The 14,946-nt window shown below is 37.3% G+C and overlaps 1 protein-coding gene across 3 annotated transcripts; it reads right to left on the reverse strand.

Moving 5' to 3' along the window:
- Nucleotides 1-55: 55 nt before the first annotated feature.
- On the reverse strand, nt 56-14,704 carry CCNL1 (cyclin L1). 3 transcript variants are annotated; one of them, XM_082689542.1, is made up of 11 exons: nt 12,515-14,704; nt 12,129-12,203; nt 11,577-11,686; nt 5,816-5,936; nt 4,672-4,736; nt 2,858-2,957; nt 2,648-2,752; nt 2,408-2,549; nt 1,850-1,961; nt 1,649-1,747; nt 56-933 (listed from the first exon to the last, which is right to left on the reverse strand). In XM_082689542.1, the coding sequence occupies exons 1-11, from the start codon at nt 12,815-12,817 to the stop codon at nt 585-587; spliced, it is 1,581 nt and encodes a 526-aa protein (XP_082545668.1). In that variant the 5' UTR covers nt 12,818-14,704; the 3' UTR covers nt 56-584. The 3 variants fall into 3 exon arrangements, with proteins under 3 accessions (XP_082545668.1, XP_082545670.1, XP_082545669.1); XM_082689543.1 differs by lacking the exon at nt 56-933 and adding an exon at nt 940-1,104; XM_082689544.1 differs by lacking the exons at nt 12,129-12,203; nt 12,515-14,704 and adding an exon at nt 9,727-9,799.
- Nucleotides 14,705-14,946: the final 242 nt, after the last annotated feature.

Here is a 14,946-nt window from a genome sequence, read left to right on the forward strand (position 1 = left end):
ACTATTAAAATTTCACTCTTTTTAATAATTTATTTAAATAAGATATTTGAAGCAGTTTAGAAAAACAAGATTTGCATTTTATTTCCTTGTAAAAATCTTTACACATGCAGACAAACCAGTGTTAAGAAAGTATTCACCATCATTTAAACAAATAACCACTTAAATAGAACAGTGTCTGCAATTTTATCTGTATAAAAATAAGATACATTTTTACAGAATTCACGCTCCAGTTCTTATAGCAATAAACAATACACAACTATAATAAGTACATTTGAACCTGACCATGGTTTTCAATTAGATACTGCTAGGGCATTTTAATGTGCAAAAAAAAAGAAAAAGAAAAAGAAAAAGAAAAAGAACAAAAAAAAACCCAAAAACAAAAACCAAAAGGAAAATAAAAGAAAATAAGAACAGAAAAAACATAGTTCTTTCCAAAAGAAATGTCCTCAGTGTTTCTAGAAACCTAGAGGGTTTTACAAAATCAAATCCTAATCAGTTCACTTTTAGTATTTTTGATTATGAGTCCATACATCACACTGTAGATAGGCAAAACCAGGAATTGATGCAGGCTCAAAGGAAGAAAGTCAGCGCCTGTGCCTGCCATGTCCTGAGCGACTGCCACCATGGTGCTTGCCTTTATGGGACCTCTCAAAGGAGCGAGACCTTTCACGCCTGTCCCTATGATGTCCCCTTTCATGCCTGTGTTTCTTGGCAGCATCTGAATGATCCCGAGACTTGCTCTGAGATCGAGAACGAGATTTTTTCCTTTTATGACCATGTCTATTTGAACTTTTTAAATCATCTCTGGTATGCTTGGCCTTAAGGTGAGGAGAACCATGATTATGATGTCTTCTTGGGCTTTCACTGTGACTGCGGGACCTGCTTCTTGATCTTGAGCTGTATGTTCCAGATCGGCTCCGCCTATTATTATAACTTAGATAATAAAAATTTGAGGTTTAGATTCAGCTTCTGCTGAGAGCAGATTATTTTGGTGGTGCTTATAACAGGTTCAAAACAAATCTACTGACCTGTAGCATGTAGCAGTACATGTCAGATGGAAAACTTCCATTAAATCTCCCTACTCCCCACTAACTCCCATGCAGCCTATATTAGAGAAATCTTAAATGTACTATATTGTATCTATATGCCAAAATTTTTACAAAGCATCCTGGATAGCTATGCTTTTTATTGAGTATCTCACAAATGTTCAAAGAGCCACCAAACAGACATAAGCAGCTATCAATCTAATTACAAAGCTAACCAGGAGAGACTCTGGCTATGATCAACTTGAGTTTTTGTTGTTAATTAACAGTTAATAAAATATTAGTATTTTCTAACTGAAATTGAACAAAACCACCATTTTCACACATTATAAATAGAATTATCATAGCTTTCCACAGCACTTTGTGGCCAGCCCCTACACTTCAAAAAAATGGGCAAAGACAGAATAGAATTGGCTAGCTACACCACCCCAAAATAAAAAGCCACATATAGGCAGGACATATTTCTAAACTCCTTTTCTCATAATGTATCTCATGTTAAAAAACTAAATCTAACCCAACTGTGAAAATATCTAGGTTCAATTTTTTTAAAAAGCAAGAACTTCACTCCAAATATGACTGCTTTCTCTTCAAGAGTATTTACTTACTGTCTTCTTGGAGTATGTGATCTAGAACGTGATCGTGTTCTTGACCTTGATCGACTAGCACTCCTGCTATTTCTACTTCTCTTGCTGTCTTTTCTTACACTTTAAAAAAAAAAATCATTATTTTAGATACATGTTTAGTATGTTAGAAAATAAATACAAAGAAGATTCTTTAGACTGGTTTTCTAAGTCAAGTATACTCACCCATTGTAAGGGCTTTTGGAAGCCTGTTGTCTGTCCTCAGGTTCTTTCTTGACAGTCTTCACATTAACGGATATTGGTGACTTCTCTTCAGCCTTCACTTCTCTTGGTGATGCTTTAAAAACAAAAACAAAAAAACAACAAAAAACAAAAAGACATGTTACCTGTTGGGATTTAACAGAGAGCCAAAAAGTTGTTTCTAAATGTAACTCAAAGTACCATACTTTCAAGTATTAGTCTTGAACTATCATGAAAGAAAACATTAATAGCTTCTCATATCACGGTTTCTATGCCACCATTAAATAATGCTATTTTTTTTTTAAAGAAGTTTTATTCATTTACCTATAGGGGTAGGCAGAGGGAGAGAAAATCTCAAGCAGACTCTGTACTGAGTATGGAGCCTTGACACTGGATCTCATGACCCTGAGATCATGACCTAAGCCAAAATCAGGAGTCAGATGCTCAACTGACTGAGCCACAGAGGAGCTCCTAAGCGCTAAAGCTTTCTAATAACCACACACATGCAGTGCTCAAATCATTTTAATTCTGAATATATCTTACATGGTTTGGAGGCTGGAGAAAATCCACCAAGGGTTGAAAGGGCTGGAGTTCCATCGGGATTCAATCCCTTTGCTTTTAATTTGGCTTCCTGTAAGGCTACTTTTCTTTTCTCTACTTCCTTTTCTAGCAATTCATAGTTTGGCTGATGGAAAAAAATGAAGTTAGTATTTTTCCCTTATAAAAGAGTTGAAACTCTTAAGTACTGAAAAAGTATTAACACAAACATGAGTAAACTACTACCTTTTTTCTGGTATAAAGCCTAAGTGTTTCTATGCAGATTTCTTGGATCTCTTCTTCCGTAGTACCAAAAAGAAGAAACCAATGGGGACGAGTTGGTAATGGAATCTAAACCATAAAAACAGAATGGTTTAGATCAAATTTCAGTCTTTATCGAGAATGTTAATTCTTGAGATTTATCCTATAGAACAAAACAGACTATATATACCTTACCTGAAGGGCTCTAGCCGCAAGGTAGATACAAGCACATGCTATTGTCTCTGGTTGAAATCGAACAAATACATTCGTTCGAAGACTGTCATTCATGTAATTCCTGAAAAACATTTCAACCATAAGCTTTGTACATAAACACAGTCCTTCTGAAGCTTACATAAAAATTGGAGACTCAATCTACTTTATTCTTTTTTCTTCTCATGTTTATATTCATATCCTCATATTCTAGCATATAACAATTCTTAACTCAAAAATCAGTAAGAGATAAGAATTTAACACTAGAACCATTTTTCACTTTTCCTATTATGACCAAAGTTCTTTAAAATAATTCCACATTATTATTCCAAATAGAACTTTAAATAAGTTTTCATGTAGTTCTATGAAAAGCAATGCTTTCAAAATCAATTTTGACATAACTTGTTTCAGAAATGATAAACCACTCCAACAATACTTCGAGCCATTAATTATTGACCATCTCTCCTTTTATCCACAATGAAAAGCAGTGTCAACCAAGTTCTTTCAAAAACTCAAAATACTGTGACAGGGGTAAAAAGGCATTTTCAGTAAGCACTCACCAAGTTATATTAAGAAATCTCAGCTACTGCAGAAAACTTAGGTAGGGAAGAGCAGTAAATACATAAAACAGCCTTGTTTACATACCTTTTTTTGTGACTAAGTATAAACAAAAGCAATAAACTACTGCAGTTAATAAATTGCTGGACAATATCCCTGAAGTATTAAAGAAATTTCACAAATTGTTTAAAAGGTTAAACTAAAAGACTATTTCTTAAAAATCCTTACCCGTGAAATAACTGCTTAAATGTTTTATAGAGCATATATTTAAAATGTCATGCATTTTATAAAAGCAATTAACTTTTCTAATATTACTAATATTTACTGAATCCTAAAGAAGCATGGTAAGTCATTAAGTCCAGAACATCAAAAATTAACTTAAGTCCTGCACATCATTAACAGTCTTGAAAAGAGTAGTTGTAGCTGGACCAAATTCCTTATTTTACCTTAAAATAAGCCAGCCCTTCAAATCAAACATCTTCATGTCAAAAGTTCAAAGTTCTAAAGTGCTTATGTTAATATTAACATTTCTTTTAAAGACTGTACTTCTATTATTGCCTCAACAGTCCAGCAGCTGTACTTCATCCAATATAGGAATGGTGCCCATTTTAAGCTGCAAGCTGTAGTTTCCTTTGGTAGAATCCATGCTATACATACTAAAAATAGAAATCTAAGTCAAATTCCTAACAAAAAAAGTCATTTAATTCATAATGGCTGGACAACAAATCTATCAAAAATGAACTATTCATTTTGATAGTTACAGGTATACATTATATACATAGGCATGTTGAATAGTTACTTCTAGAAGCAAATATACAAATCCTTTTGACACCCCGACAGAACTAGAAGATGCTGCCAGATGGATATGGACCACTTCAGTGAATCTCGGATCAGAGCTTGCACTGGATTGGCTGGAGAGCAGGGCAGCCAATCAGGCCATCCTGAGGTCATGGGCTGAAGTGCAGAGGGCAGAGTTCTATGACTTACCATCATGGACTACCCTTTAATTAAAGAGTAGAAAAAAGAACAAAGTTAAATTGAGTTCTCCATTGAAAGCAAATAGTCAAGCCAAGAAAACAGGAAGCAGAAATAAGCATTATTTACCTTTTGGTTAAAAAACAAAAAAAAACAAAACGCACCAAAACAAACTCCTCTCATTATTTTGGAAAGGGAAAATGAAACTTACTTTATTTCTGCTTCTGTTTTCCTGGCTAGGAAAGAAATGTAAAAAAGCAACTTACCAGGCAGTCTGAACCAGGGTTTGATTACGTTCACATTCTAAGACTTGTAAATACATAACAATGATCTGAAGGACAAGGGAAAAAAACTCAATTTAGCATATGGGTGCATTTTTTAAGAGTAATGAGTTTAATGAATTTAAATAACTGAAATGTTAGATGCAAGTTTTAACTCTTCTACAAACTGCACAGATAATACAGACCAACCTAAAAGGCACATTACAGGCAATGTGAGTTATTATACTACTAGATTATCTAAAAACTTTAAATGTGAGCCAAAATTGCACAGGAAAGAGTTAAATCAATTAAAGACAATACCTAATTTCTCATGAACACTTGAGTATGTGACAGGCACTGTGGTAGGGATTATTTCACTTATTTTCCAAGGTACACCTCTCTATGTCTAAAAACCATGCAGACTACGTTTTTAAAGTTACACAATGAGTGTGATATTATGTAATACTGTGGGTATTACAATAAATAAACACTACACTTTCTGCAGTGAAGCTAATCATGTTTAAGAGTATAAGTAAATACTACATATAAGTAGCTTCACTACAGTTCAAGTCAGAGCTTTCTGAACCTGTATAATCAATTATTCCCATTTTACGATCTTGAAGATGTAGAATCTGAGGGACAGATATATTTACCAGAGTCCCAGAGCTAATGGCAGACAAGTTTCTATCACAGATAGTCCTATCCCCAGAGCACCCCTACTGTAATCACTGTGCTCTAATGATGATGTATCATCCAGCCAAGAGATACTGGAGAAATCTATAAACATACAATAATGGTAACAAGAGAGCAGCCACCACGCTTTCATTCTACTGTGTGACAGGTAGTGTCCCATGTACTTCTGCAGATGTGTATTATTTACTCCTAGAAATAAAGTATTTCACTATCTGTTTTCTAAGTAGGGAAACTGGGTTAACCACAGAGGGAAAAAGAATTTCTCTATGCTCACACAATGAAGAGTGAAGACCTGAACCCAAATCTTTTTGACTCCCATTTTACTGGTAAACTTATAAAGAACGCCTTTTAAAACCATGGTTACCTCTAAAAAATAACCATAACAAATTCATGTAAGACACAATTTTAAGAAAAACCCTAATACTTACGAATGTAATTTCTGCATTCTACAACTCACCTTATGGGGATGCTTGACATGAACACAAAATCCCAACTCCTTTAGCACCCTCCTCTCTGCCTTGATAACTTGATTTTTGGTGTTAATGTAGTTCTGATCAAGGATCAGGGGGCTTGGAGTCCTATAGTTTGTAAGAAATAAAATCAAAACTGTTTTGCACATCCAAAAAATTTTATTTGTGGCATCTCCATTTTCCCTTCCAACCAACTATTGGCAACAGAAACCAGCTTTTTAAACTCCTGCAAACAAGTTAAAGCATTAATCTTATGCTGTCCAAGTTATGCTAATTAAACATATACTTAACTAAGTTTCTATAGGAACTAGCTCTACCCTACAGTGAAAAAGTCACTCTAAAGCTTCTATCTAGCCGTTGCTGATCTTTTACACAGGTTTATCTATTAGGTGTGATGTATATAAGATAAACTTAAGTGACTGTTGATTTATCATCACAAATGCCATTAGTCTCTATTCATAAACACTTTGTGATGACAAAACTAATTTTTAGCTCTTGAAAATATTTACTATAAAGACTTCATAGATTACAGTGATTTTACTCATTTTCTAAAATAGCAACTCTTGGCTAGGTGATGGCCAAAGTAAAAATCAGAGAGGAAAAAATGGTAGATAGCTAATCCAGATTCTAAGTGGACATTCTGCTTAAACAAATTTTTCTAAGAATCCACCGTCAAAGAAAATCTAAAATCTAAAGAGCCCAATTAAAAAAAGAAACGTTTTAAAAATCAGACTCAAAATTAAAAGTGATCAATGAAAACTAAACTTGAATTTGGTCTGATTTGTCCTTATCAGGCAGAAAAACTTTTATTTAGTATGCAATGTAAGAGAGAAAGGAGCATGAGGGAACCAGAAGAACACTTGAAGTGTCCGTGCCAGACTAAATTCTGAAAGCTTCGAAAGCTGTAACACAGAAAGCTATCTACCAATGGTTCAATGCTTTGGAAATAGCATGTTCAATTAAAAGACTACCTGCTTTAAATCTTAAATTCAAAACTGGTTTCTTCCTGAGTCCTGAGAAGTTTGTTTTCAGTCAGGGCTTGTGGACTTTCATTTCCCAATGTCCTTCATTTGATACATTTTTAGATCCAACCACTAAGAAATACATTTTCATTAAGACAAAATTGTAAGGTATATATATGGGGAGAACATGTAAGTATTTTCCGCCATACTGAATTCATTTTCAGCCAAAATATTCAAGAGTTTTTGTTCTGGGCAGAATGTTACAACACCTCAATTCACAACTCATTTTTACCATGCACACCAAATCCAGAAAAATGCAAGCTCATATTTAAATACATCCACTTGAGTATTAGAAAGCAACTGAAATGAGCTATCATTAATAACTAGCCCTGCAATGACATACTATCTAAAAATCTTTCATTTATCTTCCTTTCTTACCCCCATCTAAAATTATAAAAACTAGAATGCTCACTAGACTATTTCAAATTATTTATTTCATACAATACGATTTTTATCGAATTACATTAAACAGAGTTGGCAAATCTGAGATGGAAACTAGCTTACTTAAATTAACAATGCTGAAAAACTGGCTCCCCTCAGTTCAATTCCCATTACAGCTATGAAACGTATGAGGAATGAGGCCACCAACTGGACAGGGGACCGATTTCTACCATAAAAATGTAACAATGAATCTATCTGATCAGAACAATAGACTACAAGTTAACTGCTCTTTGGGAAAAAATTAACTTCAGAGCAATCAATGTACCCGTGAAACTGTACCCTAAAAATCTTCAGGTTTATAATTTCTCAGGGTTTATCACCCAAAAGGAAATTTGGAAAAAAGTCAAACCCACACCTCAGACTCTCAAAACTAGTTATTTCATGGCCTTCCTTCAACAGGTTATTAGGAAAGAGAGTATCTCCACTGTTATAGCTGCCTGCCACTAACTCTCTACCCCCCTGTCATTCAGACCATAAACTGCACCATTACAGTCCTAAAAATAAAATTTTACAAAATTAATTTTCTTTCCCTCTTTTTGTGTTGAGCAAACTCATCTATACCTTTTACTAATAAGCATGCTTTAAGAGTTGCCTTCAAATTCTTAAATTCGTTTTTTCTGCAATTAACCAGCAAACACTTGTTTGAATAATGGCTACTATCCCAAATCAGGCTTACTCATTCATTAATTCAGCTAAAGTGAATTGTTATTTTCCATTTATTCTGCCACAATTTTTGCTTTCCCTTCTTTATATATCAAAATCACAGTGACACCAAAACTCAACTAAGAAAAGCAAACTCATTATTTATTATAATTCAACTATAATATTCTTCTTGCTTAGGCCTTCTGTCACCTAGTTTTGATAGGTATACTTTTTTTTTTTTAACTTTGTACTGATGTAATTTGTTATCTTCATTTTGTTAAGAAGTGGTTTTAAATCAAGGAAGGCTGAATGAACATGTAATTTACAACTACCTTATAAAGATTACTTTGTTTCAGAAAGAGAAATGTGTCCCCATAAGTCAGCAGTAAGGAAAGCTTAAAGAAAACTGTCTAAGCAAATGGTTTCCTTACTTATGTTAACAAAGTATCAACTAGTACTGCCTATGGCAACAAGCATATAAAACTGAACTGAGGCTTCATCTCCAAATTGGTAAACTTTCCAGTAAGATTTAGGAGATGACATTCTTAAGTGTCTTAAAAAGAGAACTTTCATCTACTCAGAGAAAAAATAATTTTCATTATTAACAACCAACCAAACCTAACTCCACCTCTCTCGTTTTTGAGTTTGTCAGATTTTCCAAATTAAATTTCAATGAGAAGAACAATTTTCAGATTTTAGTTTTAATAGGAAATCTTGGGCTTTGGTCACTGGAAATTTTTTCTGGTCTTTCAGAATAATTTTTCCTTCAGCATAATCAATCTAGTTGAAATACAACTTAACAGGAAAAAATAAAAAAATAATTAGAAATAGAAAATCCAAACATGGTCACTCTCACTCATGTGATACAAAGACTGAATATTTGGAACTAGCTCTTCAACAGACTCTATTCAAAAATGAGATTAAGTAGTTTATAAGGAGCCAGACTGTTTTTCAATATACAGAAATGTGTTAATACCTATGCCAAAGGAATACTCCCTCTTTAGCAGTGTTTAAACAGATGAAAGCCACTACCTTTAAAGCCACAAAATAAACAGAGAAGTTGGACTAAATGACAAGATCACTTAATACCCTTCCAACTTCATCTATGATTTATATACCTATTGAAAATACCACACCGTATTCATCAATGAGTGGTTCCATCAGCCTGAAAGATTATCTTCCTTTAGAGAAGCCTTAAAGGATGCATGTGGGCTCCTTACAATTACAGAAAATGCTTAATTTTCTGGAAATATGCTGCATTATCAAAACCAAATTTGGAAACTACTAAAAAGGCTATTTTCCTTTTTTGATTCACCCATTTATTCCGAGCTTAATTATGAAACTACAAAAAGTTGGAGAAAGGGAGGAATCAAATAACCCAGGACAAAACTTGGATAATGGTACTTTCTAAAAGCTCCTCTGGTGATTCAAATGTGTAATCAGGACTAAAAAACAACCTAAAGGCTACAAAAATGATGCCTCCTCTGTAATTACCAAGACCATACTACAATTTAAAGCTGTACATAAACCACATTAAAACAGCATTATTAAGATAAACTGATACGCTATTTAACTGAAGTATGATACTGATAGTACTTTCTAGTGGTATTACTCTGCATAAAAATAAACCAAACTACAGTTCTAATAACTTGGACAGCAAAGACAAAAGCTTATAACAAGAAACAGGAGTTCGTCTAAATGGTTCACCAGTGGCCAACCTGTTAGTCCCCGATTCCAGTGACCTATTCTCAGAGCACTGGCTTCTCCTTGGGGATTTTCGATACTTCACTCACTGTTGCCATGACGACAGCTTCATCTCTATGTACCACTCCACATCACCCAGGCTTTGGTAAATGTAGCTGGTCGCTGTATAGTCGGTTGCAAGGGAAAAAAGAGTTGAAGTTAATAACATATACAAGTTATGTGTCTGAGTTAACTTGTAATATGCATAGAAACACTTTTACATCCTGCTTTAAGAAAAAGGCTTCCATGCAATTAACAACTCCTTTTAAATTTCATGCTATAATCAGACTTGTAAGATTGAGACAAAGTCAATTTCTCTGTAATAATGACCAAAACACACTATTACATCAGACACAACGGTCAGTCAGATGAGATGTTTTGATTCCAAGGTTTTTATGGTTAAGACCTACTCTGACATCACGGAAGAATACTCTAAGTCTCACGGAAAAACTTCAAAGTAGATAATCATTATTAAATGATAATACAATAGTTGGCTCAATGATTCGAAGAATATGGACAGAAAACTCCTTTAGGCAAACACAGAATCCTTTGACTAAAGATAAAAAGCCTTTCCACTACTGTCTTTTTGTTTTTAACACCCTGAAGAATCAGCTAAGTATCTAAAAACAAATTTTAGCTCAAACCATACTAAATACCAATTTGAAATCTTCCCAATTTCCAGGGATTCCTCACCAAGAAGCTAAAAGATATTTTAAAATGAAATAAAAAATTAGTCTATCCCTGGATATGGTTAGGATGAAGGAGAAGAGATGGAAAAAGAATGTAAGAAAACTGAAAAATGCTGTGAAAACCATCTGGATAGCAATGTTTCAAACTTTGTAACTAGACTAAAGATTACTTTACTGTTTGTCTCTGGATAGTTCCATTACTGCCAACTTACAGATTCAACCAGTAACGACCACTCACAAAGGATTACTAATTTGCCACTAACTGACACCCAACCCCCAACAACTTAAAATCCTTTTATAACTAACTCCCACAGTGTAAGTTTATCTAACATCACCACAATTTCTTAAAAAGTTAACACGAAAACTAACCTACACCAAGTATATCCTTCTGCAGCGTGTACTAGAAGTCACCTCTAGATGCAGGAAGCCCTGCAACTAAAACTTTTTGGCACTGCCTCACATGAACACACAGGTCCACATACAGTGTTGTCATGTAGCCACGAAATCTGTAAGATAACACTATTCGGTCTCTATTTTCTTACTTCTTACAAGATTGAATAAAATAGGCCTTATCTAAATATAACCCAATCAATTAGTTATTTCTCTACCCCACTCACTGATACTGTATCTGACCAAAACAAAATACCTGTTCAATCCCTTTGACTTCAAACTTCAACCTTTATCATCCTGCAGTCCTTTCAGATCCGGTATTATGCGATATATCGTAGTTCAATGTTGAGAAGTATTCTAACAAAAGCCAACCTCAATTGATAAAGGATTAACTCGACTTCGAGTAGAAAAACATAATCTACACAAAACTTTGCCACAATATTAACTTGAACTGCAGTGTTCACACTTCCAGCCTTCAGTCTTCCAAGAGAGGGGGGAGGGGAAATAACTTACAGAATACACTCACACTTGAGCCAAACGTATTCCCTTTCTTGTTTAATCTTAAGCCACAGGACTGGCTTCACAGCACTGTTAGGATTGTCCATAAATGCAACTGCCTCTACAAACTTTAGATAGCTGGTTAATTGTGGTTTGTTTTAAATTAATTTAAGTATTAGTGAGTTCCTATGTGAATTTTAACACCTAAATTAAAGCCGTTTTTCCTTTGCATCAGTTTCGAGAGGAAAGAATGTTTTGATTTGATGATTGGTGTACAATACAGTAGCAGCAGGAAATACTGTGTTCAATAATGCCAATCTTACCTTTTTCCTCTTAACTGGCGTAGATGGTGAAATACATTAATCACATCTCTTATTCTTCTAGGTGCTTCTTCAATTTTGGATGCAAGATTAATACAAGCCATGGCAACAATCTGAAAGAACCCACAATCCAATAAAATGTTGTTAGACTACACCAAGTACAATTAGGAAGACGTACACCCCTTCAAAATTTAACTAATTCTGATGAAAAAAAGTTAGGACACAGCTGGGACTTTTGGTGAAATAAAAGTACGATTGGCTTTTCTAGGCTATAGGCCTAACAGATTTGCTAATACTATGTTTTTTATTGCTTAAATAATCTTAATTTTCAATCTAGAGTCAAGCTAAGTCTATTTCTGCTAAGAGAGAAAATAGGCTCAAGATACGCTTTCTAGTTTTCAAACACATTCCAAAAGTCCCTGCTGCTGGGCGAGAACTAGGTACAAAGGCCTAAACTAACCACTCCCTTTCTAGAAAAGCTGGCTGGAGACACTACCCCCTCCTCCCCGCTTCCGGATGAAGAAATCCCTTCACACCCGCCCCCGCGATGCTTACCTCGAAACTATGTTTGACGAAAGACTTGGAGTAGAAAAAACGATGAAACAACACCTGCCCCGTTGCCATCGCCACCTGCAGACGAGAGAAGAACGGAGGCGCAGGGGTCAGGCGGGACCGCACCAGGCGCCGCCGCCATTTTGTGCTGCCGCTCGCTCCCCGCTCCCCTTTCCCCTCCCCCTCCCGCCGCGAACTGCTCGCTACCGGGTCCTCCCTTCGCCTCCGCGCCCTCCCGCCCTCGACACGCCCGGGATCCGACTGGGACCGTGGCTGGAGAGGCCGAGGAGGAATCCCCACCCTGCCAAGACACGGTGAAACCGGGATGCAGCGGAAGGGACAGCGGGGAGGGAGGGCGCACTCTGCCGGCCCAGGGCCGGCGCACTGACCTGCGGCAACCGGAGGAGAATGCCGGCGGCCTGGATGAGCTCGCAGCCCAAGATGCGCAAATCGGTCTCGCTGGGCAGGTCGAGCCCGTCCTGCATGGACGGGGTAGGGGAAAGCCGCTCCTCCGGAATCAGCGAGTGGTCGATGGTGAGCGAAACTTCCGAGTAGAGGCGGTCGCCGATCAGGATCCCTCCTGTCGTGGTCGTCGTCGTGGTTGTCGTCCCGGAGCTGGAGCCGCCCGCGCTCGGGGCGGCGGACGAGGCGGCGGCGGCAGCGGTCGCGGTCGGGTGAGGCCCGGACGCCATAGTCTCAGCGAGCTGCACGCACGCCCAACGCAGCCGGAACCCGGAGCGAGACTAACCAGCGTCCTCGGCGCGACGGATATTCCCGTGACCGCCGGGTTCTGGGCCGCTTCACGCAGCGTGCGCTTCCGCCCTGACGTCACCACGCCCGGCTGGTGCGCGCCAACTAGTCCCTTCAGGCCTTCTCTAGGCTTGCGTCGGCGGGGTCGCTGCGGGCAGCGGTGTTCAACTCTCCTGTCGGCTGGTGACCTCCCGGCCGGGGCCCCGGAGTGGTCGAGGAGGTCGTTTTTTTAGCTAAAATAGGTCTTAGCCATCGCGTTTTTGATCGTATTAGACACAAGTATAATAAGGGAGCTTTACAAGCTATCTTGTCCCCAAGGTAAAGTTGGCAGAGTTTGCTATAATTCCTGCGCGATTTCGGTAATTTGTCTAGAACGTGTGTCGCTTTGCTCCCGTCTTTCACCTTCTCCTAACTTGTGGTATCTGCGCGGCGCAGTTCAGCCGGTACGAAGGGAAACTTAGGGCCGACCTTAGCCTGCATTGGCGAGTGGAAGCGGTTACTCGGGTGTCGTGCGTGACCAAATTCGTAATTTAAAGTGACCCTCAGGGAGACCGAAGAGGGCTGCTTTTCAGTATTTTTTAGATAACACGAATGTGAACTACATTGTCTCCCCACCACCACCAAAGCTCTACATATAATTACCCGTGGTATCGGAGTAAGGCGAAGGCATCCTAATGACTTGGAGAGAGGCTGCTTTCGCCTGTTGGCTTGCGAAACTCAGGCTTGAGTCAGTGACTTCGCCACAGTTGGAGTAATCTGGGAAAATCCCTACTTTACAAAAGTAGGGCGAGAACTTTACAGAAGTAATTGGATTTTATCCGGGGATCAATGTATTCATATTGGTTACCACAGTTGAGCAGAATAGGAAAAATCGGTTTCATTTGTGTTTTTTTTTTTTCTTCTGGGATATTAGCTAGCGATTCCCAGAATTTCCTCAAATTTGAAGAAAAATAAAAATACTGTTACAAACTACTAGAGTCAGGAAAAAATGAGTAGATCTTGGTTTACTCCAATTATCTTTTTATCCCACACTTGAACCTCTGAGATGGTTGGCTAGGGATGAGAAGTCCCGTTATCTTTCTATTAACAGCTTCGGTTTAAGGCTTACTTTAATTATAAAAAGTGCACTGAACCTTGGCTCTTCATAGCAAAGGAAATTTGAATGTATTTTGATATTTGTTAGTGATATCACTGAAGCAAAGCATACTCAGAAACCTCATTTTAAAAAAAGCATTAAGTCAGTTTTATTTAGTAAATCCTTAACATGAGCAGTTCTGAACTCTTGCTGCAAATTAGAATCTTCTGGGGAGTTTTAAAAACATACTGATGCTTGAGCCTTACCTGCAGAAGATAATGTAATTAGTTTAGGGTGGGCCCAGCCAGTGTTTGGATTTTGCCCATCCTACAGTGATTCAAATCTTCAGGCAGGCGTAAGAAATACTGGTCCAAGAGAGTGTAAAATCCTGGTGCTGACTAGAGCGCTTAACTTCTCTGCCCATCATCTCATTGACCTTTCTGACCAGGCTGTTTCCAAAGAAACTTCCCTTCCCAATATTCACAAGGGATTTAAAAATTCCATTAATTTTGAAAATTTCGGAATCTCAAAAACTAGTTGATGATACGCTATTTTCCTGATTGTCATAACCTACTGTGGTTATGTAAAATAGTAGTGTTGGGGAGATTTGCATCAGTGACACATAGGAACTCTGTCATTGTTCCAAACTGAAAAAAAAACCTAATTGTTGACATTGAGTTTCAGTGAAATCACCACCTGTATTTTTAATGACCTGAAAGTAATATAATTTAACTTACTTTTAAGATATTTCTTAATGGAAATTTTTTTCTTCTTTGGGGGTTCTTCCCACCCTGCCCCCTCAATAAGCTCTTGGTGTTGTCTTGATATATTTTAAAATATATTTTTACTCTCTAGGTCCACGATATTTCAAGTTCACAAGTGTAAGAGGGAGTTCTGGGAGGTGGTAGGGTTCTTAGCTCTGTTCCTAATATCTTTTCCCAGGACTTCCCACTCCCCGCCTCCCGTGTCTGACACTGATTTCCAGAAGAGCAGAAA

This window comes from Mustela nivalis (assembly GCF_964662115.1).
Source record: "Mustela nivalis genome assembly, chromosome: 1".
Lineage (NCBI taxonomy): Eukaryota > Metazoa > Chordata > Mammalia > Carnivora > Mustelidae > Mustela > Mustela nivalis.

Coding starts and splice junctions, on each gene's coding strand:
- CCNL1 (XM_082689542.1), bottom strand. CDS start 12,817: ATGGCGTCCGGGCCTCACCCGACCGCGACCGCTGCCGCCGCCGCCTCG. Junction 12,204..12,514: donor TTCTCCTCCGGTTGCCGCAG/GTCAGTGCGCCG, acceptor TCTCGTCTGCAG/GTGGCGATGGCAACGGGGCA. Junction 4,737..5,815: donor ATGTCAAGCATCCCCATAAG/GTGAGTTGTAGA, acceptor CTTGTCCTTCAG/ATCATTGTTATGTATTTACA.